General features: G+C 37.8%; 2 protein-coding genes across 2 annotated transcripts; both read right to left on the bottom strand.

Moving 5' to 3' along the window:
* Nucleotides 1-274: 274 nt before the first annotated feature.
* Nucleotides 275-12,734, bottom strand: ankrd33ba (ankyrin repeat domain 33ba). Its single transcript, XM_041967492.1, has 7 exons — nt 12,493-12,734; nt 11,905-12,424; nt 3,177-3,306; nt 2,701-2,841; nt 2,138-2,279; nt 1,776-1,974; nt 275-1,305 (listed from the first exon to the last, which is right to left on the bottom strand). Exons 2-7 carry the CDS (start codon nt 12,346-12,348, stop codon nt 760-762), a joined length of 1,602 nt encoding a protein of 533 aa, XP_041823426.1. The 5' UTR covers nt 12,349-12,424; nt 12,493-12,734; the 3' UTR covers nt 275-759.
* Nucleotides 12,735-23,247: 10,513 nt separating this feature from the next.
* Nucleotides 23,248-27,685, bottom strand: ropn1l (rhophilin associated tail protein 1-like). The gene is made up of 6 exons (XM_041967498.1): nt 27,584-27,685; nt 26,856-26,988; nt 26,036-26,159; nt 25,407-25,568; nt 24,658-24,830; nt 23,248-23,395 (listed from the first exon to the last, which is right to left on the bottom strand). The coding sequence occupies exons 2-6, from the start codon at nt 26,984-26,986 to the stop codon at nt 23,296-23,298; spliced, it is 690 nt and encodes a 229-aa protein (XP_041823432.1). The 5' UTR covers nt 26,987-26,988; nt 27,584-27,685; the 3' UTR covers nt 23,248-23,295.
* Nucleotides 27,686-27,862: the final 177 nt, after the last annotated feature.

Below are 27,862 nucleotides of genomic sequence, written 5' to 3'. Positions count from 1 at the left end.
AAAGATTTGAAAGTTTTTCTGTGTTTCAGTCTTGGACCCACATATTAAGACTAGAAAACATCTGACATCAGAATGTGGAAAAAAATCCATACCGAATAAAAAATGTCATCAAAAAGCATTCAAATCTCTAATATAAAATATATGTGTATGCAAAGTACATTCAGGCTTTTTCATTTTAAAGCAAAACAAAAAGCATCCTAAATATATATATATATATATATATATATATATATATATATATATATATATATATATATATATATATATATGTCGATCAACATTAGACTCTGCATTACATATTTAGCTTTTTTAGCCAATGACATGCTCACCAGTCAATATTTTAAAGATGTTATTCTAAAGTATTACAAATAAACTGCTTCCACTTTTCATTTGGTCAGAAAGATGAATAAACACCTGCTGTGGTTGCAGTCTGAGAGAATATGTCTTCTGCCCCACTACAGTGTGACACTACAAAAAAACTGCTGAAGTCAGCACCTAAAGCTTACAGTCCCCACTGTCTATTAATAAGAAATAAATATGAAAAATAAATAATCTAGAAACATTTCAAGTATTAAATCCCCTGGGTATTTGCTGTTTGACCTTAAAAAGGACACTGAGTGTTGTGTAATAAAGCTGTGAAAGTAGTGTCAGTCATTTTTAATGGGCTGGTGAGCACCCCACCTCCATCACTGCAGAAACAACTTCCAATCAGTTCAGTTTCGGGGATTAAAGTGTGACAAGATTCCTGAGGTAATTATATTATTTCCTTTTCCCAGCTGCAATGTGTCTTTTGGTTGCAGCCTCCAGCCTCTTCCTCTCAGCCTCTTCTGCTTTCCTTCTCTCCTCTTTGAGCTCTTTGTACCGCCACTTGGGGATCTGTAGCAGGTTTGCCCCTCCTTCTTTGGCGCTGCTCTTCCGTCGAATCTTTTCTGGTTCATAGGTGGACGCAGGGGCCTTTGATATCCTCACTTTGGGGATGCTGAAGCCCGGCCTGACGCTGCTCCTCCTCAGTACCATGTGCATGGGCAACAGGCTGGTTCTCCGCATCTCCCGGACTTGGTTATAAGCCACCATGCCCAGGCTGGAGCTCCTATGTCGAGGCACCATTCTTTGGACCTGAAGGCTGGCTCTGCGGTCTTCTGAGTTCTTGGCTACCAGTGTTACCCGAGAGTTCTGGAAGAGTTTGCGGTGACTGTCCACCCTGTCGGGGTTGTTGGAGCGGAGCTCTTTGGCGCGTTGCTGCCGGATGATCTCTGGGACTGCATAGCGACGTTTGCCCACACTTGGAGGGCTGTCAGGACACACCTGGACCAAAACAAAGTTCCTGTTTAGTTGTGTGTATATATATATATATATATATAAATATATATATATATATATATAGATAGATAGATAGATATAGTAGCAATAATTATAGATGTTTCTTAATTAATAGCAAGGATCAATTGTCCCTTTATTATGTGCAGCACTGTTAAGCCTGCACAGATAACCTGCTTATAGGATTAGGGTGGAATTAGTTATCGCTTATAATTATGAGGAACAGAGAATATGTTGATAAAATAAAAGATAAATTAGTGCCACATTTATACTTTAAAGTACTATTACTCCAATGCAACATAGAGACAGTATGATTAAAGATAAGGCTTAATCATAAGTTTATAGTGTGATGTTTTTATGAGGCATGGGTTGGGATGAATGTGTAGAATATTTGACAGACTTGTTAGTAAAAAATACACAGATGCAGATTAAGAATATCTTGAAGCTTAGTTACTCACAGTGTGGCATGCCACGGCAATAAAAGGGCTCCTCATAGCTGTTGTCACAGACACCATGTGGTCAATAACGCCTTCTTCCTCTGGGTTGGTGACGTTTGCGATGTTGAAGACGCTCCGCATGGTGTCTGAGATGCGCTTCAGACAGCCTCGGGGCTCTTGGGACCTGGCCACCATAGATGCCAGCGGGGGCCACTCTAGACTGGAAGGAGCAAGTTAAATTTAAACATACTGCAAAGAGGGATTTAAGGGTTTATTCTCATGAGATAAATCAAAGGGAAGAAAAACATTAAAACTTAAAAAAATTAGACAATTCTTTGTGTTCTAGTCTCACCAATAACAAGTCTACAGTATTTTCTTTTTACCTGTATGCATCAGAGTACTGGGATGGGCAGGGCCTTTCCATTAGGCGTGTCATCACCCAAGCAGTTTCAAAACGGCCTGTGAACAAAGCCCATTCCCTAGCAGTCAGGTTACGCCCAAAGTCCCTCGCATTCAGTGAGGCTCCTGGTGGACCAGTAGAGGACAGAAAAAGATTAATGCATAATGCAGAAACTAGTTATTAAAACACAGTAAAAAAGGTGAGCATTGTGAGGTCAGCTCATGTTCACCACTGACTTAAAACTCTCACAGGATCAGTTAATAGCTGTGTGCAGCACCAAGAATTGGTCCAAACAATGAAATTCTCCAGCTTCTATGTCTCGGTTAGTTTAAAAAATATGTTTGTTTTGCAAATAAGTCAAACTTTTGAGGGTTTAGAGGCAGTAAGTCAGAATTTAGAGAAGCTATCTCAGTTAATATGAATTATGTCAAAATTCCTAGATATTAAGTCACTGTGCAGATACTCTAGATATATGTTAGAAATTTCTGAGATGAGAAGTTAGAATTCCTAAATGCAAAGTCAGAAATAAAACATCCTTTTAATGACCTGCCATCATGAGTGAGCGCACACACTCCACCCTGCCCTGCATGGCAGCTTTCATCAGAGCAGTGAAGCCATGACAGTTTCTTCTCTCTATGTCCAGCCCAGAGAAGTAGTTCAGCAGATAGTTGGTAATTGTTATGTGGCCTTTGACAACAAAGAGAGGAAGACAGTAATTACTTTTACTTAAGTACAAGAGACTGCAAGACAATACTAAACAAAAGAAGGTTCAAATGTATTTCTATTTATGCTTGTCTACAATATTTTGAATCCACATGGCTGGTTAGACAACACACTTCTCATTTCAGCTCTGTTATAGAATGGTGAAAACTTGTGTGTGTTCATCTGTGTCAGCATTAGTGCCAAGCTGTGTGTTGTATCAGTGTGTGCATGTGTCTAACAGTACTGTCAGCATCTCTGTGTTATATTTATATACAAAGGTACCCCTGATATGAATTTGTTAGGTTGTTTCAGTGTATTACCTGCTTGTGCAGCAGTTATGAGTGCAGTGTTTCCCTCGCTGTCCTGCCAGTTGACATCCAGGTACGGACACTGAGACAGTGCTATGACGACATCCACGAAACCTTGGTAACAGGCAATCAGCAGTCCTATCTGAGACACAAAGTGACAGAACATGGATATTTGTGATGGGGAATGACAGGCTAAAGGTTGGAATCAGCCAAAATATAGTAAATATTTTCTAAAGCAAAATCCCTTTATAGTGTTCACACACATATATAATAAGAAGATGAAGGCAGTATGAGTGGGATTTTAAAAGACAAGGGGACCTTTGTGCAGCTTCCAAAACTGATATTTGTGATTAAATATGGCATATGTTCTTTTTTTTGCAAGATACCTTGAAGTCACTGGAAAAATAAGCCATCACCCCACCTGATCTTCATGCTTGTGGCTTTATTTTAGAGCGACTGTGCAAACAGAGGCCTTTTTACACTATATGAACAGACAAATGTGTAAATGTTATTCTGAGAATGTAAATTTATGAGAGTGGAAAATTGGCAAGCTGGATAAAGGTTGTGCCCAGAGGGACCAGAAAAACAAACTGACCACCAGAAGTCAAGAACATAGAGTTTTCAACATAGTAGATAAAGTGTTTGCATATGGAATATTTCTATCCAAAAGAATTTGGAGTTCAAGTTCCAACAGAAAGACATTACTAGGTTATATAAATAAAACTCAAATTCCCCTCCAAACATGTAAAAATGGCAATACAGAATTCAACCCCTTAAAAAACTGTCACTGTGTTATGGAAAATTAGCTCATCGTTAATTTGATTATAGCACTCCTGAAAAGTTGCGATGGTATCAGCAAAAAAGTATGTCATACAAAAAATAACATGTGGGTGAACATGTTGCAACTAATTAAGGAAACTGGGAACAGATCAGGAATGTTATTGGGTGTAAAAGAACACTTTAGAAAAACAGTCTTTAAGACGTGACAATGAGCAAAGGCTCAGCAAATAAATATTCAGGTTAAAAAAAACTGCATATATTGTACCTTTCAGCACTGATGATAATAAATATAAAATTGCAGACATTTTTAATATTTTATCCTTTATGGTACATAATATCTGGTGATTCTAAGTCATGGGGACTGGGAAAAATCGATCTTGAATGTGGGCCGCAGGCAGCACAGCATTAACAACATCCATGATTCTGTCATGGCAGTCACTGCATGAGTTCAGAAACACTTCCAGAAATGATTGTTTGCCAACACAGCTTGTCATGTCATCCAAAAATGCAGATTAAAGCTTAGTGCATAGAAGAATTGGTATGGGAACATGACACAGAAACAACACCATCTTCTCTGGACCAAAGCACATTTAAAATGGACTGAGGCAAAGTGGAAAACTGTTCTGTGGTCAGTTGAATGTCATATCTTTTAAACTAAAAAGGACAGGGGCCATTCGGGGTGTTTTGGGGCTTAGTTCCACTGTCTGCATCTCTGATGGTGTGGGTGTACTGTAGTGGCTGTGGACGTGGCAACTTTGCACATCTGGAAATGCATAATCAGAGATGAAAGGTACTATAGATGCATGTTTTAGAACAACACATGCTCACATCCAGGTGTTTTTAGCAAAGCAATGCTGAAGCACATACTGCATCTAATACAGCAACATGACTTAGTAGATTGGTCCTTGTGCTGGACTGATCCAGATCTTTCAAAGACTGAAAACATTTTATACAACATGAAACACAAAATACGACCTAGAACAGCTAGAATATCATATCAGTAGTCCGATCCAATAATGGCACAATATCCCCAAAGCTCCAACAGCTTGACTCCTCAGTTCCTACATGTTTATGGACCATAGCTAAAAACAAAGCCTGCATCAAATTGTTAAACACTGCCCTGTCCCAGCTTTTCTGACATTAAATTCTTCATATTTTTTTATAAAATAGTACAATGAATCAGTTTCAGGATTTGATGTTTTATCATTTACACAGTAAACAGTGGTGCAAAATAGATATAATAAAGATTGTTAAATAAGAGAGGAAACAAATACCCAACCTGTTCCATACTAAAGCAGAAATCAGGCACAAGTCATTGTGATGAGGTATATGTACTGTCAGCTAGTCAGGTCTGCTTATGTCATAGCACATGCAATCAGCATGAGGCACGTTTATATGTTCTCTGCTGCCAGTTTTTGCTGGCTAATTTTTTATTTAATCTTGTGTTTGATCTTGAGCAAAAAGTACTAATTTATTGAAAATAGGGGTTCCAATGAATACATTTTACAAGACATGCCCACATACAGTAAAAAAAAAAAAAAAAACAACAAAAAAAAACATGTGCACATCAAACATCACAACCTCATGACTCAAGCTGCAGGTCATCAGGGGTAGTGTACATTATGTTCTGCTGTGTTACATGGTGAGTGGAATGGGATTAACTTTGCACCTCCAAGTTTCTTCATCATAGCAGCAGAAATTTTATGTACTTTTTTTTTTTTTTTTACAAATTTTAGGTAAGTAGTAAGTGTTTCACATTTAATATTCATTGAGTCGTGAGCCTGCCTCTGTAACACAATGTTCTCCTCTCATAAAATGTTCATTAAATCTGCGTCATGCTTCCCACCTCTTGGCAAAACAAGTTTTTAGTTTTGGCCTGGAGTACAGGATGTCACCACATTAAATGATGCTTTTAAACACTGGGATGTAACCAAAAGTGTTTTGCTGAAATTAATAACTGCAGTACAATAACTAAAAAAAAAAAAAAAAAAAGCACAGATAAGTCCTGAAGATTTACAGAAAACCCACAAAATATATGCATATTTGGAGGAAACTTAACACTGAAACTGTGAGAGGACAAATGAACACTCTAGTTTATAAACTGACACAAATTCGTAAAAATTGAGAATGTTTCCAATGTTTTTAATTTCACAAGTAAATATGCTGATAAATCATATGACAGCAGCTTACTGAGTACTGTCTTTGTGTTAATATTTATCATAGTGAACACATGATTTCCTAATTAAATATGTCAGCTAAGCATTTGGTTTGTACAGAAGCTTAGTTGAACTATAAAACAAATACAACTGATGTGGCTCACCTACAGTACAAACTAACAAGTAAACAAGTCGAGCTGTCAGCCAGCTGGAAATGCAGTCACACCAATGTTGTCAGGCTTGACGGAAAAGGTGTACAAAGGTTGTGTGGAGTAGCTGCTAAACTGCCAGCAAGATGTTCATCTGATAAGTCTTTCTGTTTAGACACTCCTCTAGACTTTGTCTTAGTCTTTTTCACACTTCCCCACATACACAAATGCACACACACATTTCTGGCAACCCTCCAGTCTTGCTGGGATGTGCTTAAGCAACATGCCCTGCAGCATGTCTGGAGCAGTTGTCTGATTACATCCTGTTTTCCCTGTGAATCTTTCTCACATGTTACACATTCAAGCATTCACCCTCTTCTTGTTTTTAAATGTATTTGTTTATTTTTTTTTAAGATTTAAAAAGATTTAAAGAACCTCTGTGAAGATAGTAAAAGTTTGTTGTAAAAGATAATCATGCTAATGACTAACAACATGGCCACCAGTTAATTAAGTACAAAAAAGATGTGTTTGAAAGCATAGAATATTGTTCCTTCATCAAAACAAGCACTTGTAGATAGTTCATTAAACTATACTCTATCCTATTAGCTGGCTCATGGTAAGCAGTGGTGCATCCCAGCTGCCATAAGGCAGGAGGCTGGGTACATCCTGTACAACTCTCTCCTGCATATTTACACTTATACTTGTCCTTCTGTAAGTGATTGTGTATAATGCTAGAAATTTCAATTAAATATGTGAGCAATTTATAACAAAAGACTGTGGTGGGTTCTTAACAATTTTGTAAAGCTTGCATTTTCAAAGTTAAAGGCTCCTCTTGAGCAAAACTGCACACACATCCACAAAAACTCAGGCTGAACTAGTCATTGCTCCATAAAAACACGCAGACGTAAAGTAAGAGCCACACAAAGATGCAAACCCTAAGTAATCTGGGGAATATCCAGAGCTAGGAATAGAAAGGCTTAGCCTTATCAGTCAGAATGACACAGAGAGAGGGGGAGGGGGAAACCTAACAGTCGATCTACATTACATATGGGAATGCTAAACTGCCTCCGAAGAGGATGAAACACAATGTAGTACACAGCATAACCAAAATATGTCAATGCAGCTAACAGATACAGGTGTCACTAACTTGAGATTACACTAACTGCATTACTATCATGGGATCTTAAAAAGACAACTCTATATGCCAAGTTATGACACTGAAAATAGACAATAACCAATAATCAATGTAAATATGAAATATTCGTCCTGTTCCAACTGTTTTATTAATCCACCAAATTGCCTACTTACCTATGGGATGTAGCTCAATTTGCTAGTATTGGAAGTTTTGGCAGGTTGCATCTAAACAGCAACAGTTTGAAGAGAACCACAAGAGCATCTGAGTAGAGTAGAAATCTCTGGTATTGTACTTTTATGTATGAGAAACTAGAATGCTGTTTCCTTCTTCTACCTTTGCCTTTGTTTCCTACATAAAACCTTCCCACTATTTTTTTTTTCAGTAGAAATAGGCATTGGTCTCAGCTGAATCCTAGCATCTTTGCAGGTTGCCTAAATTATGTTGCATTCATTTTACAGTTGACAGAACATCCTTCTGTTCAGGAACAAGCACACATGCACATTCTAGATTACCCTCGATCATGTACATCTGTAGCACCACTGGCACAGATGCACTAGGCCACGTTTCCATCAATAACAACCCTGTTAAATGTCTTTCTGTCTCCAGCTGAGCTTTCACAAGGCTGTATCAAATCGGATGTGTATGACTGTCGCTTTGATTTTTCCACTAGTCTGCATTTGCTAGCAGCATTGTGCTTGCTACCATCTGCAGTGCCAGATTTCTGTTTCTATCTGCCTATGCCTCATTTAGTTTTTCTGCCTGTTGGCCAGTTGGTCGATCTGTATGTTAGTCAGATGATCTTTTGGTTTGTTGGACACACTGTGGTTGACTTTGCTGGCTGTTGTCTTGGCAGGCATGGCTCAAGCATACAGTTCTGGATCAGTCACATATTTGTCACTTAATCCCAACCCCTTAACAAAAAAATATATACCACTTTTCTCTAAAAGAGGGGAGTTTAGATGTCTGTGTGCACAGAGAAACAGAGTGAGTGGTAGTGAGACTCATGGCCTAATTTAATATGATTGCATTTTAGTGTTTGTGTGTATGCATAGAAACTTAATTCACTCCAAAGGGAGCACACACTGTTCTGAACAGGATCAGATGTGCCCGAGGATATAATGTTAACTTGATACATGATATTATAACGCATGTCCAAATAATCAAGACTCAAGAGGTGATAAGCTTATGTTCATCTGACACATCTTACATCCGAATGCCAGCATTTTGTTTAAAAGACCTTCAAATCACAGCAATAATATAACTGAAAGCAGCAGTAGATGTAATTACTATGCTTTAATCTATATACAAGGAGAATTAATTTACATGTCACATAATTTACCATCACTTTTCTCACTAAATCTTCTATGCAGAATGTATATATTTTATTGACTTTTAAGACACGTGACATTATTTTTCAACATAGATTTGCAACAGAGTCTGAAAAGGTTTCCAAAACATGCAGGGAAAAATGCATAAGAAGTTGTTATTGATTTTGTATGACACTAATGTTTCAGCTGTCAGGCATCCATAAAAAGATAAGTGTTCTGAAAAATTACCACTAAGGACAGAGATAACAAGTAATGTTGAGATTTACTCTTCTGTGTCTGACCTCAAGATTCAAGATGTTCATCTGTCACATGCTCTATTATACATGTACAATATAAACTGAAATGCTCTCCAAACTGTGCAAGAATAAGCTAAGTAACAATAAGTAGATAAAACCTTGCACCGATGCCCTGAAGGAATCCTAAAAACACAAATATGCTTCCTTCCTGTATCCACAGATCCTGGTTTGCTCTCCAGTTCAGTTTACAGATTATTTGCAGAGCACTGAGTAAAACAGCGTAAGTAAATATGTACCAGAATTGCATTGGCATCAGAATTCTCTTGCCCAATCTGGAGGTGGTCCAGGCTGCATATTGCCACATTATCTAAGCTGTAGGTGTTCAAACTTGTTTTAAGCTCCACCGATGCAAATAGAAGTGCAGAATCATTTGCTAGTTCTAACTAAACTCAAAAAAAAGCTACAGAATTATGCACTGTTACAAGTGCTTTAAAATTTGTTGACCAAGTCTGTTTGCCTGGAGGAAGCCAAAACATAGAACAAATCTGCATTTATCTTTTTCATTACTTTGGCTCACTATGCCCAGGACATGCACTGCTGCAGCCTACTGATTAAAACCACAAAGCATTTGATCTTTTCAAACTGAAAAGATGGGAGTGATATCTGATCACATGCAGCCGAGATGGGTGTGAAGAAGCTATCTGATGTCAAATGTGAACTGAAGTTCTTGCCCACTTTTGAGCTGATGCATGTTAGTGTTAGGCGTAAAAAGATGCATGGTTTTATTGCAAAGAAAAAAAATGTTACTGAACTAATTTAGTTCTTGGCTACTGTACAGCGCATCAGTCATACCATTTATATACAATGACATACCTCTAAATACGGCAAATGTAACATAAATATAAGGTCCTTTGTTTCTCAAGATTAACAAATCACTATACTGTAAATTTACTTAGAACATACGGATGAGGGAAGAGGAAACTGCGTGTTGTATGTGTTCATATTCAAAGCTGTAAACACCCGTCTTTGTCTGACATACCACTTTGTCGGCTTGCTGCTATTATTCGGATGTTAACATCTGCATCAGGATGTGTGTCCAGTGGACCTGCTGCCTACCCTGCATTGTGTCTTGAAGTATATGTATGTCCCCAAGGTCACAGGACATAACTTGGCCATATCCTACTTATCTAGATCAAAACATGATTCTTCCTCACTCAATGTCTTGCACGTACCCGTTCACTTTAACTTATCTTAAATTCACACCTTACTCCAAATGACTATTTGTGCATTCATGCATGTCTCTGAAATTAAAAAAAATAGTTTAAGATATATTTAAGCTATTATAAATATCTTCAGACATTCTAATGATTTTTTTTCTATCCCTCCTTCCCATGCTCTTTTAAATTATCATACAATTTAAATGTGGAGTAATGAGAGAAATGCAGTGAGAGATGATGATGAAAGGTGTTGCTAGATGACATTGTCAAGTGGAGCGGGATCATGGGATTTGTCTTTAACAACACTGCTAATGAGAATCTGATGACTAAGACAGAAAGCTAAACTGATGCATCACATAGTTTGTTACACAAAGCCATTGCAGAAATAGTTTAGAAGAGGATGAGCAATTACCAAAAAAAGAGATAAAAACAGTAAGTGACTGTCTGAAGCATCTGTCCATCACCACAAATGTAACCAGTCAAATCAACAAAGAGCTTTAAAGCTGGCCTATAGCTAAAGGATGCTATGAAATTTGTTTATACTTTATTTACCCTAGAAGAAAACAGGAAATTTGCAAAAAAGAAAGAAAATATGGCAATAATTAGTGTGGGCTTATTTGTTTTGGCCACAAACAGATGCTTGCAGGGATCATAACTCCTTCTGATTTGAAACCCATGCTGCAGACAGAAAACTGTTCATGTTTACAGGTTTGGACACACACTGTGGGTTTTTATATTAGATACAGCATTGCATAATAAAAGGCAGGTGAGACTTGTTCAAAATTTAGCTTGTTCCAGTTAATTAAAACCAATCTGGTATTTCATCACTATGACCATGTATCTCTTCACTCTGGAAAGTTGCACAACAGGGTGAAAGTTAAACAAACTCATTCCACTTCTTATAAAAGCATTTAGCAGTTGTTTAAAAGCTTTGATTTAGTACTTTAATAACAAAGTTAAGTATTTCTTAAACAAGAGGCGTACATCTCTATTGTTGGATTCGTGGATTGATTTAAAATACATCTTTGGCCTCTGACAAGATGTTTTACTTTTCCAGAGGTATAAATGTACTTTTCCAGACAAATTACAGCAGATACATTTTTATGCTATACTTAACATTAAATGTTCCTGATGCTTGGTTAACCACAAGGCCAAGCAAGACAGATTTGTTGTGATCTCTTAAATATGATTACTTTGTATTTTTCAAGAGTATGCATTTGCCCACTCTCCCATGTCTCTCTCATGTTTGCTAGATCTGTTTAGAAATGATTACGTTTGTGGAAAATGATCATGGGTAGACACACGAAACACTTAAAATGCAGCCAGAGAGACCAACAATTGTTGAATATAAAGCACTGCAAATGAGCAGCCTTCATTAATGTAAGTCATGTTGGCAAACCTATGGCATGCATTAGATTTAGAGGTCAAATCTGATACTTTTCACTGGCCTGGGAGCAGGTAAGTACTGTAAGCCAGTGTGGCAGGCTTAGGCTTAATTATTTCAACACCTTCTGAATCCGACCCTCTTTAACTACACATGTTGCGCTGCATAGAAAAAAAAGTCAGCGCTGCCTGTGCCTCAGTTTGATGGCCAACTAATACAAAGTTAGATTTAATGCTCCTAAACTCATATATCAACCGTAAGCTGTGAGAGACTATTCACAACTTGCTGAATCTGTTACCAAAGTTAGGCTGTGCAAAGTTATGTGGTACAGAAGTGGGATGCACGTGCTTCATACCCTGTTATTCCTGTCTCTTTCCTTGACCTCCTCTTCCTTGACACCATGTCGTATCATTATCCGAACTACAGCCGCGTTGTTTGTACAGCATGCTCTGAAAAAAGACAGCGGCTCTGGGCTCTCCGGGGACGGGGTGCGCTCTGAGTCCGCGAACACATCATCCGGTGGATAGAAGGAGTCGTCCGAGGCGATACTCCGACAGTCATCCAAGTCCTCAAAGTCAACTTCTTCAAATTCATCACTGTCTTCCTCGCTTCCATCTTCCTCCTCGTCATCCTCCTCGCACGACCCCAGGTAGTCTTCCTCATAGGTGGACAGAGGTTCCTCGGTTATCGTAGGATGGACATGGCCGATGTTTGCCACGGCTTTTTTCTGCTGCTGGAGCTGTTTGACGCGGACCGACGGGACGCCTCCTCCATCCCTGTCGTCCGTGATCAGCACCATCTAACCCCGGAGCCTAGGGCACAATCTACGGGGTAGAGTGCAGCCTGGCACACAGGGCGCGAGCATGTGACTGTCTCTTTGAGACAAAAAAAAAGTACTAAGCGCAAAAAAAAAGTCTTACATCGCACACGAGAGTCTACTTACAAAAACTCCTGGGTCTTTGGCATCATAGGCAGAACTAACCGAACATGTTCCTGGTCGCTTTGGTTACACCATCAGTCATCTTTCGGAGATGTATCCAGCTGAGCCATAAATGTCCCAATAAGGGAAATTTGCCGTCTCACGTCCTGTAAACGAAACCACGTTTAGTAAATTTTCCGCTTCAGGGGCAGCCAAACGAACGACCGCAGAGGATGTGGGAATTTTCTAAGGGGGTTCTACTGCTTAAAGTAAAAGTAAAAAAAAAAAAACAGAACAAAAAAAAACCAACCAAAAAAAAAACAAAAAACACTGCGCACACGACAGTCCCATGCAGGGCGGAGAGAGACGCCAGCCTGTTAACCCATAGTCACCTAATCCGATTAGACGCAACTGGGACCTCGGAGTGCGCGTCTGCGTGTAGAGTTGTATTCGAGAGAGATGAATCCTCCAGCTGGACCCAACACCGCTAGTGAGTGTTTATGTCTTAAGATTTATAACTATTCCCGAGCACCGAAGGCATTGCGAATGCCTTTTATGAGGCATGAGTTTATGAGTTTATTTTGTCGTCCTATTTTTTTGATTTATTTGTTTGTTTTTTTGTTGTTTTGGGGGCAATATGTCAGAGCTCTGGAAAGTTTGTGGACTCCCCCAATCTACACCGAATTCCAGTTATTTGATACCAGTCTCATCCTGAACACAACCCCGGGTCAATATTTTGCCAAAGCCAAAATATTGTCAAAGTGAGTCCCACCCACTTTCAACACTGTTATGTCTTGCTTCTCAAATATTAACCCCACAAACTTAAATATTTGTTAGAACATGTATGCCTTAAGTCTCATTATGATGCACAATTTATGCTCTTTCAGCAAAATGGCAAAACGTCAATGCGACAGCACAAAACAGGAAGCCCTTATACCTGACATAAAGTTTCCAACATGCTAACAAGAATACCCTGATCAGATGAGCGTTCAAATGTTCTGCCTTAGTTTTACAATGACTCTATAGCGCCCTCTTGAAGAATTCCGTCCATTAGCCCCACCCACTACATGGGCCAACATCAATGAAACTCGGTACACTCTTAGTACACTAAAATCAATCAGTGATTTATCTCTGTAATTTTGGCCTTTTAAGGCCGGACATTTTCCTCCTGGGGACTTTGTCCTACTGGCCTAAAGGCTGGGATGAGTTTAAGACCCTTGTGGTTAAAAGTTATCAAAAGTTTTTTCCAAAGTTAAAGGTTGTGGCCGTCGCAGAATGGCACATTTTGAATAGGAAATCATGACATCACAAATTTTAATAAATCACTCAAATTTAATCTGATCACCATCAAACTTACAGTAATCCATGCCCCACCCAAAAAAGATCCATATAGCTATTTCCTCATAGTTCTTAGCCCCTTTCACTTAGAACAGAAGATGATTTTTTTTTTTTTTTTTTTTTTTGCACACTGTGGGGTCCTGCTTTTCAATGATCAACCCCATACACCTGAACAACCTGTCAAACCCTTTCATGAGATCACAATAAAAGACCCAAGTTTATCCACCAAATGTGGCAAATACACACAGAACCCTTGATCTTCAACAAACTAGTGTGGTAAGAATAAAACACAGACCTTGCTGCATGCAAATATTCTATCTGGGTTACAATACAGCTCAATAGCCCCCATAAAAAATTTAAATCAAAGTCAATACACTATAAGAACATGTCAGCGCCTAGAAAAAAGTCTCTAGGACCTATAGGCTAAATCAAACAGGAAAATGGCTATTTTGAATTAAATTCTGACTTTCTTGGTCAAGTTGTCCATTTGTTCCTTTTATTTTGCCCCTTTAAAATATACAGTAGACAATTAGTAGAATTTTTTGGTTCTAAAATAAAGGAATGGATGGAGCAGACAAGCTGGACTGGCTTGTGACTCTAACAAAACTTTTCTGTAGGATCATGATTTTTTTAAAGGTGGTTGGAAGAGTATTTGCCCAAAATATACTAAAATAAGAAAGATAGGGATGAATCAAACTATAATAAAGGGTGAGCAGACAATTTGTGGTGATCAGGTGGCTGACCTTCCTTGTTATCCCAACTAATTTATTAACTTAGGAAAATATATATATATATTTAAAGTGATTGGTAATGTTTTCTCTCTCGTGTCCCCTCTTTCTGTTTAACTAAATCATGAATAGATGTGAAACAAATGGAAGTGAAACAAGCAAAGAAACGAAAAATCCCCCTATGCAATTCAAGATCTGATTAACGACAGACATGGGGAATACCAGTTTATAGGTGTCAGCACGTATTGCTATTTGAAGCATCACTCAACTGTAAAACCAACAGGGACATGCAACACTCAAGTCAGTGATGCAGACTGGGTTTAGATGAGATGATAAAGGGGCTGGGGCACATGGCTTACATTTTCCATGGTCATATTTAGAATAATTGTGAGATAAGCTACTTTAAAAACAAACTTGACACATTCTGTCAAGCCACCAGCCATTCCAGATAAGAAAGGCTTAAATTGTCTTCTTTACTTGACTCATGCAGATAGATGTTTGTGTTCGATTGTGCAACAGCTTAATTTAATAGCAAATTAATTCTAATCTGTAGGAAAATTAATGTTGTTTCATGTATTTGAGCTAATTCACAGAGACAAATGATGAAGCCAAACAAAAAATATAAACTTGATTCTAGTATAAATATTAAAGTAGGGAACTAATAGATGTGGTGTTGTATTTAACTCTTTAATATTATGATTATATGCTGGTCCAGTTCTGTTCACCTGAAAGTAAAACCCTGGTATTTGTCATATACATGTGTTGTGCAAATCTGGCTGATTTATGTAAACAATATATGTTTATAGAAAATGTTTATTCATATATATATATATATATATATATGCATGTCATATACTGCAAGTTATATGAGTTAAATGCAAAGTTTTTCTGATTTTGTCTACAGTTTGTGGTGCTCATTAACTAAAATATTTAGTAACTTATAGGATATGACCGGATTCAATTCAACTCAACTTTATTTAAAACAACTGCCATTAAAAAAGGTGCTGTACATAAATGGACAAAACAACACAGAAAATACAAGAATCAACAGGGAAATAAATAATATAATAAAATATTATAAAATAATGGTTCATTGTTTTTTTTTGTTTAGAAACAACAAACAATTTTAAAAGAATAGACAAACAAATACAAATAAATAAAACCATAGCACACTAAAACAGGAACAGAGTCTCATAATGTGCTGAAAGCTTAAACATGGATAATGAGGAAGCTTGTTTAATTCCACAGTTTTGGACTGGCAACTGGAAAAGCTCGGTTCCCTCTGAGCTTCTGTTTGGACCTCAGTACATCCAGGAGCAGCAGGTCAGCTGACCTGAGGCACCGAGAAGGAGCGTAACGGTGGAGTAGCTCAGAGAGGTAAGGAGGTGCCAGATCATTTAAAGATTAAAAAACAAATAAAAGAATATTAAAATAAACTCTGTAGTGCACTGGCAGCCAGTGGAGGGAGGCCAGGATGGGGATTATGTGCTCGTATGTACTCCAGCTAGGAGGCGTGTAATGAAGGCATGGATTGCTGTTTTAGAGTGCTGTTCAAGAAAAGGTTTGACCTTAGCTAGCTGTCTAACGTGGAAAAAGCTGGACTTCACTACAGAGCGGATTTGACGATCCAATTTAAAATCACTGTCCATCTTAAAACCCAAATTTGAGACTGTTGGCTTTAAAATAAATCTGCCAAAGGGCCCAAATCAACAGAGCAGGGTTCAGGGAAAGCATTTTTCTTTTTGAGTGGCACATATATCTGACTATCGTCAGCGTAAGTGATAAGAGATGCCATGCATTCTCAGGATTGATCCCAGGGTCAGTAAATATAGAGAAAAGCAGGGGCCCTAAAATCGAACCCTGGGGAATCCCATAGGAAAGTGGAGCAGAGCTGGATTCAAAATTTCCAAAGCTCATGCCCATGCTTCTGTTGGAGAGATAGGACTTGAAGCACTCCTATGCAGTACCACCCATGCCCACTAGGCGTAACCGAGCCACTAAAGTATTGTGGTCCACGGTGTCAGAAGCTGCTGTTAAGTCTAATAAAATAAGAATAATATGTCCACCACTATCATTTGCTAAGAGGATGTCGTTAAATACTCTTATCAAAGCTTACTCGGTGCTGTGCGGAGTTTTAAAACCAGACTGGAACACCTCCAGGACATCATGTTCATCAACAGCTTGAGTTGAGTGTGGACAACTTTTTCTAAGATTTTAGAAATAAAAGGCAGCCTCGAGATGGGTCTGAAGTTGGCCAGCATGCTGCCATGAAGGCCATGTTTTTTAAGTAGGGGCTGGACAACAGCGTGTTTAAAACTCAACAGAACTCCAGATGACAAACTATTGTTGATAATGGCCAGAACCGCCTGTCCTATACTAGGAAAAATTCTTTTTCAGGAAACCAGGGGGGACAACATCATGGGGAGAGCCTGACAGCTTAATATGGGCAATCAGATCTTCCACACAATTCACAATGGAGATCTCTCTTAATAATATCAATTTGCTGACATCACCTGCCATGGAAAAAAATAAGTGGATAACAGTCCCAGTGTGTACACATGATTAAAATGCTTCATCTACACCCTGCAGCTGGATGCTTTGCTCTCCTGTGGCTCTTCCATTTCTATGGTTTCAGTCTCCCGCTGCAATGGTGACAGTCACGTCAACTCTTTCAGAGATATGTTTTAATTCCCACCAGTCTCAGTGGATCCTTACTTAAGTAAAAGTCTCTCCATTACAAGTAAAAGTTCAGCTTGAAAATCCTTAATTGCATAAACACTGTAGCAGAATGTAGGCTGACTGACACATTTTTATGATACTGTGATATTAAATCAACATGTGAAGGGGCGAGTTATTGCTGCTTGAGGTGGAGTGAGTTTTATTTAGACTAGATTAATCTGCAGGGAAACCAGATACAGAAACAGTTTGGTTACAAAACTATTTCTGGAGTTTTTTTCTGCTTTGATTTGTAGTTTGGTTGAACCCTTTGAAAATAATTAAGTGACATAAAACCATGCCATGCAAAAGGTGCAAGTGAATCACAAACTACCTGCCAAAGCTGAAAAGAACTCAGCCAGCTGAAATGTCTGTATACTACTATGTGTAGACTTCAGTGTGTAAAGATGTTCATATTGAAATCAACTACTTACTGTTAAGCAAGCACTTTCCCAGTATATCTAAGGGGAAAGGGTGTCCAAACCTTTGACTGGTAGTGTATAGGGGGAAAAATAGATGGTATTCCCACTATCTGTTTCATGTGAAATAACTCCAATACCAAAATCATCCTATTACATCCCGCATAATCTACGACATCTTTCTCAATATGCAACTTTACCTGATCAATAACTGATTTACTCTGTAATCAAAATTGCTTTATGCTCCACTTTATACCCTGTAGTTCAAACAATGTTCATTAAATCACTGAATCATTTCCACATTAACGAACACAATGTTCTTTTACTCCTACTCCAGATTATCTTTTTTTTCCTACTTCGCCCCTTCTTAGTAGATGGCCTGCATGCACCTCATGAGCATAACATAACCTTGCCACTGGGTTAAGACAAGCTCCTGTATGCCTTCTCTCTTTTATTTATTAATGTATTCCCCCTTAAACCACAAACAACCAAAACACCCACACACCACAGTCTCTTCCACGGCACGGAGCAGGCCTTTAGTACAAAGGTCTTCTATAAGCACTTCAACAAGTGCTCATCTGTTAGGTTTGTGCAAGTGTGTGTGATGAAGAGAAAATGTGACCAAAAACAGAGGTGTTTCTGGTAATCTTGTTTTTCTCCATCATAGCAAAGGCAGAATGTTCTGATTATTAACAGCCTGACTAGAGACGCTATCATTATTGCTTAATGAGATGAGGACTGGCAATTCAGAAGCTAGGGACAATACTTAAATTCAAGGCTGGAAAAAACTTTTATTGTTGAAATTCAGTAGTCCACAAGTAGTAATTAATTCATTTTAATCAGCAGCCAATCACCTCAAATTAAGATCTTTTAGTAGATAAGTGTTCATGTGTGCATAAACAACTTTCACCTCAAAAATGCAGCCATCAACTTCATTGGCCTCAAAATACTCTTGGACATAATAATGAAGCCTTAAAGGCAAAGTTCCATTTTTTAAAGTGGGTTTGAATGTGATACTTGCCATGGTCATCTACAGCAGACCCCCAGTTTGGAGAAGCTGTAAAGAGTACCAGCACAGAACCTAAATTATATAATGGTGTGAATGGGGCGAGCAATTAATTTTATTTCAACAATGAAAATGGAGGCAAACCTGGAAAAAAAGTCAACCAGTTTAATTAGTGTGCAGTTAAAAGAATGGTAGGTTGACAGGACTGTTTTTGAGTACTTCCCGTGTTCTACTCTCAGGTTGTGCTAATGAACTCTAGAAAGACATGTTTGAAAACCTGTCTGGCATAATTTTGAGATAATGAAGGAACCTTACCCCCAGGGCTGTATTTAGAATATTGTCGCTATATCTTGCTGTAAGACAGCCAATTCTAATAGAGTCCTGAGACCGTAATATAAATCTCTCTCTTAAAACTCCACTGACAGAAATAATACTTATACTTATCAGAATATGCAGTAATAACTTTCATGTTCTTCAGTGTTCGAATCTGAACTAACATATTCAAACAACTAATAACAAAAATCATTCAGTCAATGATTGTTTTTGAAGATAGCATCGGGTTCATATAAAGGCTGTTTAAAAGGAGTGTAAAGTAGAAATATTTAAGATATAAAGTATATTGTCACAAATAGTGATTTCTTTTTTCTAAGTGGCTAACATATTTTGCTTGTTGCACCACTCATGCAACTCCAATCTGGGGCTGTGTCATCTACGATCTTCTAGCAACCAATACGTACATAATTCAACCATGTTGTCAAGAAACGTAACTAAGCCTTAGAAAGTTATATCCTAATTAACCATGTTTTTTCATATTATGTTGCTTTTTTGTGTAGACAAGACAATTCTCTTCAGTAACACCCAGAGACATACTGGATGGACAGAGTCTTCTGGATTCGGCTTAGGATACAGAGAACGCTTCAGTTCTCAGATTTTGAGATTATTCTGGCAAAATCGGAAGAACCAGAAGGAGCTGAGTCCATATCATCCCTACGGATAAAGTCCAGTGGTTTTATCATCCCATGTTGGAGCTCCCTGAAAAATACGGTGCAAGTTAATTATGTTAGACATTTATACATTTCAGTCACATGCTTTCAGTAAAACCTCAATAACTGATGCAAATGTTCAAGTTATTACAAAATAACTAACAAACCTATGATTTTTATTACCAAATCATTTTTTTATAGCTGGCACAGCACAGCACCATATCGAACAGAATGATAAAATATCCATTTTCAGCAGCTTTGGAATGCAACATGAATCATGTTTTTCCACCTTCTTACCCTGAAATCTGTTACACAACAGCTACATAGAGGCACGTTAAAAGAGAGCCTTTGTGTCCACTTTCTCTTCTCCTGCCTCTTTCACACGGCTCTGCAACTTTCCCCGAGTCTCTGTAGATGCGATGTTATGAGCAAAGCTTGGAAAAACCCTGAAAAGCTTGCAACAAGGTCCACCCTGCAGCTAAGATTCCTAAACCACTGACATCTTTGCAATGACATCATGTTCTCTCCAAGTTCCAGCACCCTGAAACAACAGGCCTTTCACAACTGGAGCTGTAAATATGATCATTGTACGTGGTGTATCTCAAAAGAAGTTTTATTGCTTCGAAATGTTTAAGATGTGGTTATAAATGTTCTGTGAAGATCTGGTCAAGAATTAAAGGAGCACATACAGGATTGTTTTTCTAAGTTTTGACCACCAGTCCATACTGGATTGTTTGGGTAAATTATTCATGAAGACAGAGTATAATCTATTTTACTGGAGCTATTAATCAAGACACCATAGAAATGCGCTCCACCTTCATTGTTTCCAAACACGTACACTTGCCAGTTTTAATGGTTTTCGTTTATACAAATAGAAACCTGACGTTTGTTTTTGAGCCAACACACTAACCCTGAAGTTTGCCACTGTGAGACTGGGATTTTAAATTTATGCGAGGGGGAAGGTATGCATGGATGAAAATAGAGAATAAAAAAAGTTTTGTTCTTGTTTTATTTGCATTCTTTTTGTTTTAACATACCCTGTAGTAACAATAAAAAAGGGGAAAAAAAGAAAAAAGAAAAAAAAAAACAGAAAAAATCCACTACTTCCTGAACAATTTAAAGTTCAGCTCAATAAAACCAACTCCCACAAGAAGTTCCTCATGTTTGCAATAGCAACTGGCAGTGCAAAGTTTCAATTTCAATCTGCAATGCAGCAATATTAAGCTCTGCAAACAAATCGTGTTTGCACAGAGGATAAAATCATGAATCAGGGACTTTTCGTGGAGAAGTAGGTAGGTATGGACCTCAATCCAAACACTTACTTGAAATGTTAATTTGTTTCTGCAATGACTGCTGCTCCAAAAGTAATTCATTATTATTAATATTTTATCTAGAGATTAATGTTGAGTTTTCCAAATTCTCCATCGTGAGATCTGAATGATGAGACTCTTGGACACTTGCTGTCACACTTGCTCTGCATTTGGACATTAGCTCCCTCAGCATAAGTACTTTTTGGTTTTCTTTGTTAATTGTCATCTTCTCTTCAGTCCTGTCCCAGTTTGTTATTGAGTCACCTTAACTTTTCTTTGGCAATTGTTTTGTAGTCTGTTGTGTGTTTATCTTAGTGTTGTTACAAGTTCTCTGTTATCCTGCCAAAACATTGTCTTTAATTTAATTCTGATTCCTATGCCCACCTGCCTCTTTCTCTGTGATCCTGTATTTGGGACAGTCCTCCTCATCTCTGACCATGAATCAAAAGTTGCTGTTCTTTAAATCAAAGTTATATTTCTATTCCAGACCCTCCCTGTATAGAACAACTTGTTTCTGTGTCTTCAAACTTGTAAAGTATTCTGTGCAAACCATGACCAAGATTAAGTATTAGGTTTTCAGAGACAGTAGTTTTAAGCCACCACGATCTTATGATCATACAGTACCTATGTTAGTTTCTATATTTAGATTGAGTTATTTTCTGGACTTTATACAAGTGAGGCTGAAGCCTATCCCAGCTGCCATCAGCCAAGAGGTGTGGTGAACCCTGGACAGGTTATCAGTCCATCACAGGACAAATGAGACAGCTATGCATATTCACTCCAGTCCTCAGTGTAAAATTGACACTTCGTTGTTTTTTTAAAACTATCTGAGGAAGTTGAAGTATCCAGACAGAACGCACACATGCTCATGGAGAACACACAAACTTCACACAGAAAGGCCCCAGCTAAGATTCCAACTAAGAACCTTTTTGCTGTGAAGCAACAGTGCTACCCACCAGTGCTGACATTTAGTTAAATCAATAAATAAGTACAGATGTGCAAGTAAGAGCAGGTTATGAGTGGTGGAAATTTGAGATGAGAGTGTTCTATAAATAGAAAAATTTCACACTTCAAAGTTTTGGTCACAAAAACCCTCTCATGGCTTTAACATGGAGTGGGTTATGACTGCACATCTCAACCAGCTTCCTTGGCTGGCCTAAACCCTGTATACTGAATGACCCACCAGTTAAAGTGAAAGAATTGTTAAAACACACACACACACATAAAAATAACTGGCTAAAAGACATGCCTGTGTCACCCAGTGGTCTTAGTATTCAAATAATTTGGGGTGCATCTGTTTATGGGCAAAATCTGCAAAATAGCTGTGAATAAATTGAAAATTGCAGATCTATACTGTAACTCATAGTATTGATACTTTACAATGTTTCCAAAAACAGAATCCACTTCTTCTTATTGGGTAAAACATGAAAATTTAAAGAATGTGATTTTGTGCTATCATAGTGATAAACAGAATATGTCCTGTTTACATAAAACTAAACAAAATAGTAGCTACTAATTTTTGCTAGTTTTGCCTACAGCTTGCTAGCTTCTCAATACATCTCTTCCTCATGAAACATGCAAAGCTGTACTGTCCCAATTCAAAAGAAGTCAGGGTTAGTTCCTCTGATGCTCTACGGTGAACATACGGTGATCTGTCCTCAGCTCTTTGACAGTAGGTGTGTGCAGACAGAATCAAGTCAGAAATCTTCAGCCACAGTACTGATTTTAGAACATTCAAAAAACATCTTGAGGACATAATATTAAAAGTTGATTTTTAACAGAGGAGGATTTAAAAATGTGCATGCATGTGTGTGCATAGCACCACATATTTTTGCATTTTCTGACTTGTGTGATAAACTCATCAGGGTACTTGAACCTGCCAGTTTACGATATTGCACGGAGGAGTGAACAGAACACAAGCCTCTGACACAAGCTGAAAACCATGCTCTCATGCCCTCAGTGCTGATCTCTTAACCTCTCCTTTTTCATCTGCTGGAAGAGTGAATACACCTGCAGAGGGGCCAAATGTGGTGAGGCTGCAAGCTGATGTTGGGAGGATGATAAATGAACTTGGGCTAACCCAGACATAGGGAAATGAAAAAATAAAACACAGGTTGACAGTTTGTGTAAAGCAGCTTTGTGCTGATTTTACTGCTCATTCAAAGACTTCAACCTGGCTCAAACTAGCAACTATTGAGCTGGACAATAATGAAACATTATGCCTGGTGCCAACAACTTATGGGACAAACTTCTTAATAATAAAACAACACTGCCTGAAGGGTCATTTGAGGGTTATTTTATTAATTGACCACTGTCTGTTTCTTTCTTCTATTGCTCCATTTCTTCTTCTATTGGTGTTAGTCTTTCCTTCCCACACTGCCTGCTTGTGTAGAAGTTGGAAACCTGAATCATGCCGTTCTGCTTGTTGCTGTCAGGTAGAGAGACACCAGTGCATCAGGGCAACACCTCTAAACAGCAGCAGGATTTCTTTTACACAATCATAATGTCACAATATCATGTAAGGTCAGAAGAACCTGGCTGTAATCATAAACCACCTCTATGGTGGTAACACTAATTCAGTTTATTGGTAATTTAAAAGTATTCCTGTACTTTTTGTTTTGGTAAAATGCCACCCTTTTCTTACAGATTAGTTTCAGATTAATCTTTTGAAACTATTAAACTACACACAGTTCTCTAAAATAGTAAAGCAGATTGAGGTTCATTTGTTAAAAAAAAACAGGAAATAAATAATAAAAAGATAAAATATCTCCTGTACATAAGTGACATTGTTATGACACAGCTGAGAGCACCCTTCTTCAATCAGTTGTCTTAGTGATATTTGTGATGTTATGTTTATTAAATGTTATCAGGAAATGCAAAAGCCTGTCTATATACGAGCCAAAAAGGATTGATACAGCAGAGGATATAAAAAAAAAAACTAGACAAGTGCTGGCACAGAACAATTACAATCTAGTTGAAGAGCTTCTGAGAAACACAAAAATGGCTTTTACCATTGTCTCATATTCAACAATAGCAGGCAAAATCTTCATTAGAACAATGTGCCAAGTATGTAGCATCATTTCCAAGGAGACTTGCACTGTTCCTCATTTAACCAAGTTCTAGGTAAAAGTCTGAACCTGATATAGAATATTAGTATTTCTTTAAAAAAAAAAAAAACAATACAAAAACCCCAAAACTGGGTTTTTGTTTTTCACTGTGGAGAACTATGTTCATTTTAATTAGTATAACACCTGATAAAATTTTGAAGAAGGTTAAAATTAGTTCTTACTTTGGAACTGTATATTTTGAATCTCTTACTAAAGAGGAAGTGATGCTGTGCTGTGCTGTGTTGTGTATGTAATGCTGCCAGTAAAACAAACCAACTGAGAAATTAAATGCAGAAAAATTCAAAAGGATGGAATAAAACTACATGTGTAATAGAAAGTTATTCAACATTAAAGTTATTCTAATTCAATAATTTAACCCATCAGTAAAAAAAAAATAAAATAAAAGGAAATTAATAAAATAAGAAAATGATATTATGCTCTTTGTAAGAAAGACAGCGAAGCATGTGGGTTTGTGCCTAATTTTCCACCCATTCCTCCGTTGTTCTTATCAAAAGACTGAAAGCTCTGTAGACGCACACATGCACACACATATACACACTTCACACATAAAAATAATGCTTACACTTGTGGCTGCAGACTGCTGAGAAAGTTGTCAATGTGGTCCTGCAAGTCTCCATCTAGGTGAGCTAAATAGGTGTACAGTTTGACAAAAGTATCAAATGGGATCCGTGCAGGACCCCCCTCCTCGTCATTGGTAAGGATCTCACAGGCACATCTCAGAGAACTCATAAGGGTCTGGGAAAATTAATGTAAAAATCACAGACAAAAGGATTTTATGCAAAAGAATACAAAACAAAAATGCTTGGGCTTTCAAGAACTATCAAATATGATGTGTATATTACAAACACATGAAGAAAATACACTTATGCACACAGGTTAGAGCAAAAATAAATAAATAAATTTACCCAGTGCATGTAGAACAAGATTGCCACCATGTGGTTAATGTCTCTTTAACACCCTTGAACACAGCTGTAGCTAAACCTAAACTACTTACAATGAGCACATTAAGGTGTAAATACTTAGCTGCATTTACATTTGCCAACACCAAGGCATGTTCTTTGAGCTTGAAGAAAGTCTGTTTGATCAGTCTCAAGTGCTCCATCTAATTCATTGAACCTAAATCACCAGCTTAAGTGCAGAGCAGACATTCACAGTTAGAAAGATTTATGCAATTATTTCTGGAGCCTGGGGAGAAGTCTGGATGGAGTCTACACACTAGATGAGATTGTGAGGTTCCCAAGCTGTGACTGGTCTCAGGTTCAGATGAAGTGGTATGAAGTGGTAATATCTGGTTCTCATGTAACAACCTACCCTTCCCAAAGCACTGCAGCCCAGGGCAAAAAACTCCATCCAGTTCATTTCTGACTCAAAGCTGCCCAACAACAGAAGAGTCTCCAGCTGATCCATGGGAAGACAAAGGCCCTTCCATTTCATCTGCAGTTCCTCCTTGCTGCATGTTTGCCTGGAGGACAGCTATGATCAGGCGGGGAAAGAAGTGAGTTAGGAGACTTCATGATTACAGAATTACCTTAGTGATTATATCCTGAACAACAATGCAGTTTGCTACTGGTGGAGATCTATGGTCATAAAAATCACCAGATCTTTCTTTGATGTTTTTTTATTGTGAACAAAATTTTAAAACCCTCTTAAAGGAGGCCTAGATTTTTCCTGTAAAGAAACATCAGTTATTCAGTTCTTTAAAAGGATCTACCGCACCAAGATGCCAGTAAATGCTACATGTGAAATAAAGGTTTATAATAGTATACATTGTTGATTATCTAAATGTAAAATGCAGAAACGCACACAAAACAGAATATATGAGTAAGCAAATCATTTACAGAACATTGCCTGTAGAATAATTATTCAAAACTGTAAATTAAACTGGAACCCATTTGAATCGTTTCCTTTTACATATTACAACAGGAAGTGGGGAAAAATACCTGCTTGTGGAGGGTCTTCAGTAGACCAGGAGTCAACCCAGTGTCAGTTTTCTGGGTGGCAACATTCATTTCTAGCCTCTCCTTAACAGGTAGGCACTCTCCTTTAGCCAGTGCACTGAAGTATCTGGAATAGGATACATTCATACTGTTTAGACAAATGTATTATTGAACACTGGCCATAGATTTATTTTACTTATCATTCATCTAACCTGCTTCCAGAAAATTAGATGGTAAAAGCAGAGCACGTTCAATGAGGCCCGAGTTGTCCTTTGACCAACTCATTAACGTCTAATGAACACTACCAGTTGAATTAAACATTGTGATTATTAAGAAGTTTCCTGTCCATATATTTATATTACTTCTACAAGATTTGACTATAAATCTAACTGGAAGAATAAGTTTAAGCCTCTATAGAAGGTACCAGAGTCTGCTGTTGTTTTACGAAGCATATACACTTTTTTGGGGGGGGGTATTTTGCTGAGAACCTGCCAAGCTATACTGGCCAGTGCAACCACACAGAATGTGTGAATATCCTAAGGAAAAAAAAAAAAAAAAAAAACTTAAATGATCCAGCTTAATCTAGCAGTTTCAACATGTTTTGCTTTTGCAACAGTCAGATACTTTAACTGCAGAGCCCATGGGAGCTAATTACAGCCAGTCTTTTAAAAAGATAAGACAAGCACAGGTAAACAGGGCTTGCCTCTTCATACAGTGAGGTTGCCACATTTTTTTATAAGGGAATATGATTGGAATAAAACACAACAACTTCAAGTTTCCCTACCCTTGACCTGAATGAGTATTGACATAGATTAAAACTTACGCAGCAGACCACACCAGTAAATCCTTGGGCTGCGTTCGGATGGCTGCCTTGGAGAAGTTTTTGAGGATGTCTGGCAGCTCAGGGGGGATATTAATTTGCTGGGCACAGTAGAATGTGTCTGGAGGAGGCATGACTGTAATATATGCATTGCAATTTAGTCTAGTTAGTAGATGACATGCAGTAAAAGGAAAATCAGAGAGGAAATAAAATCATGTCAGGTCACTTGTGAGCAAAAGCTACCCACACTGACATGTTAACTATCATTTAAAAATGTCTCTCTGGTTTCCTAGTCTTGACTTGACTCTCATCATGGAAGTTTGAGAAAAATAAGGAGGTTAAGCAACATATGCAAGCAACACTGTTTAACACAAATCACCAATCTATTGAGTACCAAAAGAAAGACTCTCCCTCTGAATCTGTTAGTTACTTGAAATGCTGGTGTTCTATTTTAATAGCTAAAACTTCTATAGATAAAGGTAAAGAAACTATTTAAATCTCAATAAGTTCATTTTGAGAAGTTTAATAAACCAAGAGAAGATATGTGGAAACACTTGTCTTTTTACTAGTCCAAAGTCTGGACACACTTTTCCACCAAATCTAATAATAAAGTGTCTAAAGGTTTGACTGGTAATGTACCTCACTAAGGACAGTATTTAACTGTATTTAACGTTGAATACAACGTCTTATGTCATTATTTTCGCATCAAAGACATTTTTTAGGACTGTTACCTGACTTGAAGAGTGAAGACTTTTAGTGAAAAATGGCGAAAAGACTAACCAAAATAGAGGCTGTTCCGAGCTGTTATTTCAAGCGGTTGTGCTTTGTTTCTTCCGTTGCATAGCAACAACGGCATTCTTCTTCTACTTTATGTGGCTCTTTTAATGTTGTACAGTGTATACTGCCCTCTAGCGTTTGCCATTTTACTTTAACACTATGGCCCTGAAAGAGTGAGATTACTTTAAACGTTTAATACCGCATAAAAAATAAAATAAAATAAAAAAATAAAA

This window comes from Melanotaenia boesemani, chromosome 18, assembly GCF_017639745.1.
Source record: "Melanotaenia boesemani isolate fMelBoe1 chromosome 18, fMelBoe1.pri, whole genome shotgun sequence".
Lineage (NCBI taxonomy): Eukaryota > Metazoa > Chordata > Actinopteri > Atheriniformes > Melanotaeniidae > Melanotaenia > Melanotaenia boesemani.
Note: the sequence above shows the minus strand (reverse complement) of the source record. Positions and strands in the feature narration are given on the sequence as shown.

Bases quoted from the DNA above. Each gene is read 5' to 3' on its own strand.
- ankrd33ba (XM_041967492.1), bottom strand. From the start codon at position 12,348: ATGGTGCTGATCACGGACGACAGGGATGGAGGAGGCGTCCCGTCGGTC. The intron at 2,280-2,700 runs GTCATTAAAAGG...CTGGTCCACCAG, and splicing joins GCGCTCACTCATGATGGCAG to GAGCCTCACTGAATGCGAGG. The intron at 1,975-2,137 runs GTAAAAAGAAAA...TGCTCCTTCCAG, and splicing joins CAGTACTCTGATGCATACAG to TCTAGAGTGGCCCCCGCTGG.
- ropn1l (XM_041967498.1), bottom strand. From the start codon at position 26,986: ATGCCTCCTCCAGACACATTCTACTGTGCCCAGCAAATTAATATCCCC. The intron at 26,160-26,855 runs GTAAGTTTTAAT...ATCCTATTCCAG, and splicing joins TTACTGGTGTGGTCTGCTGC to ATACTTCAGTGCACTGGCTA. The intron at 23,396-24,657 runs GTAAGCATTATT...TCTACCTGACAG, and splicing joins AGCAGTCTGCAGCCACAAGT to CAACAAGCAGAACGGCATGA.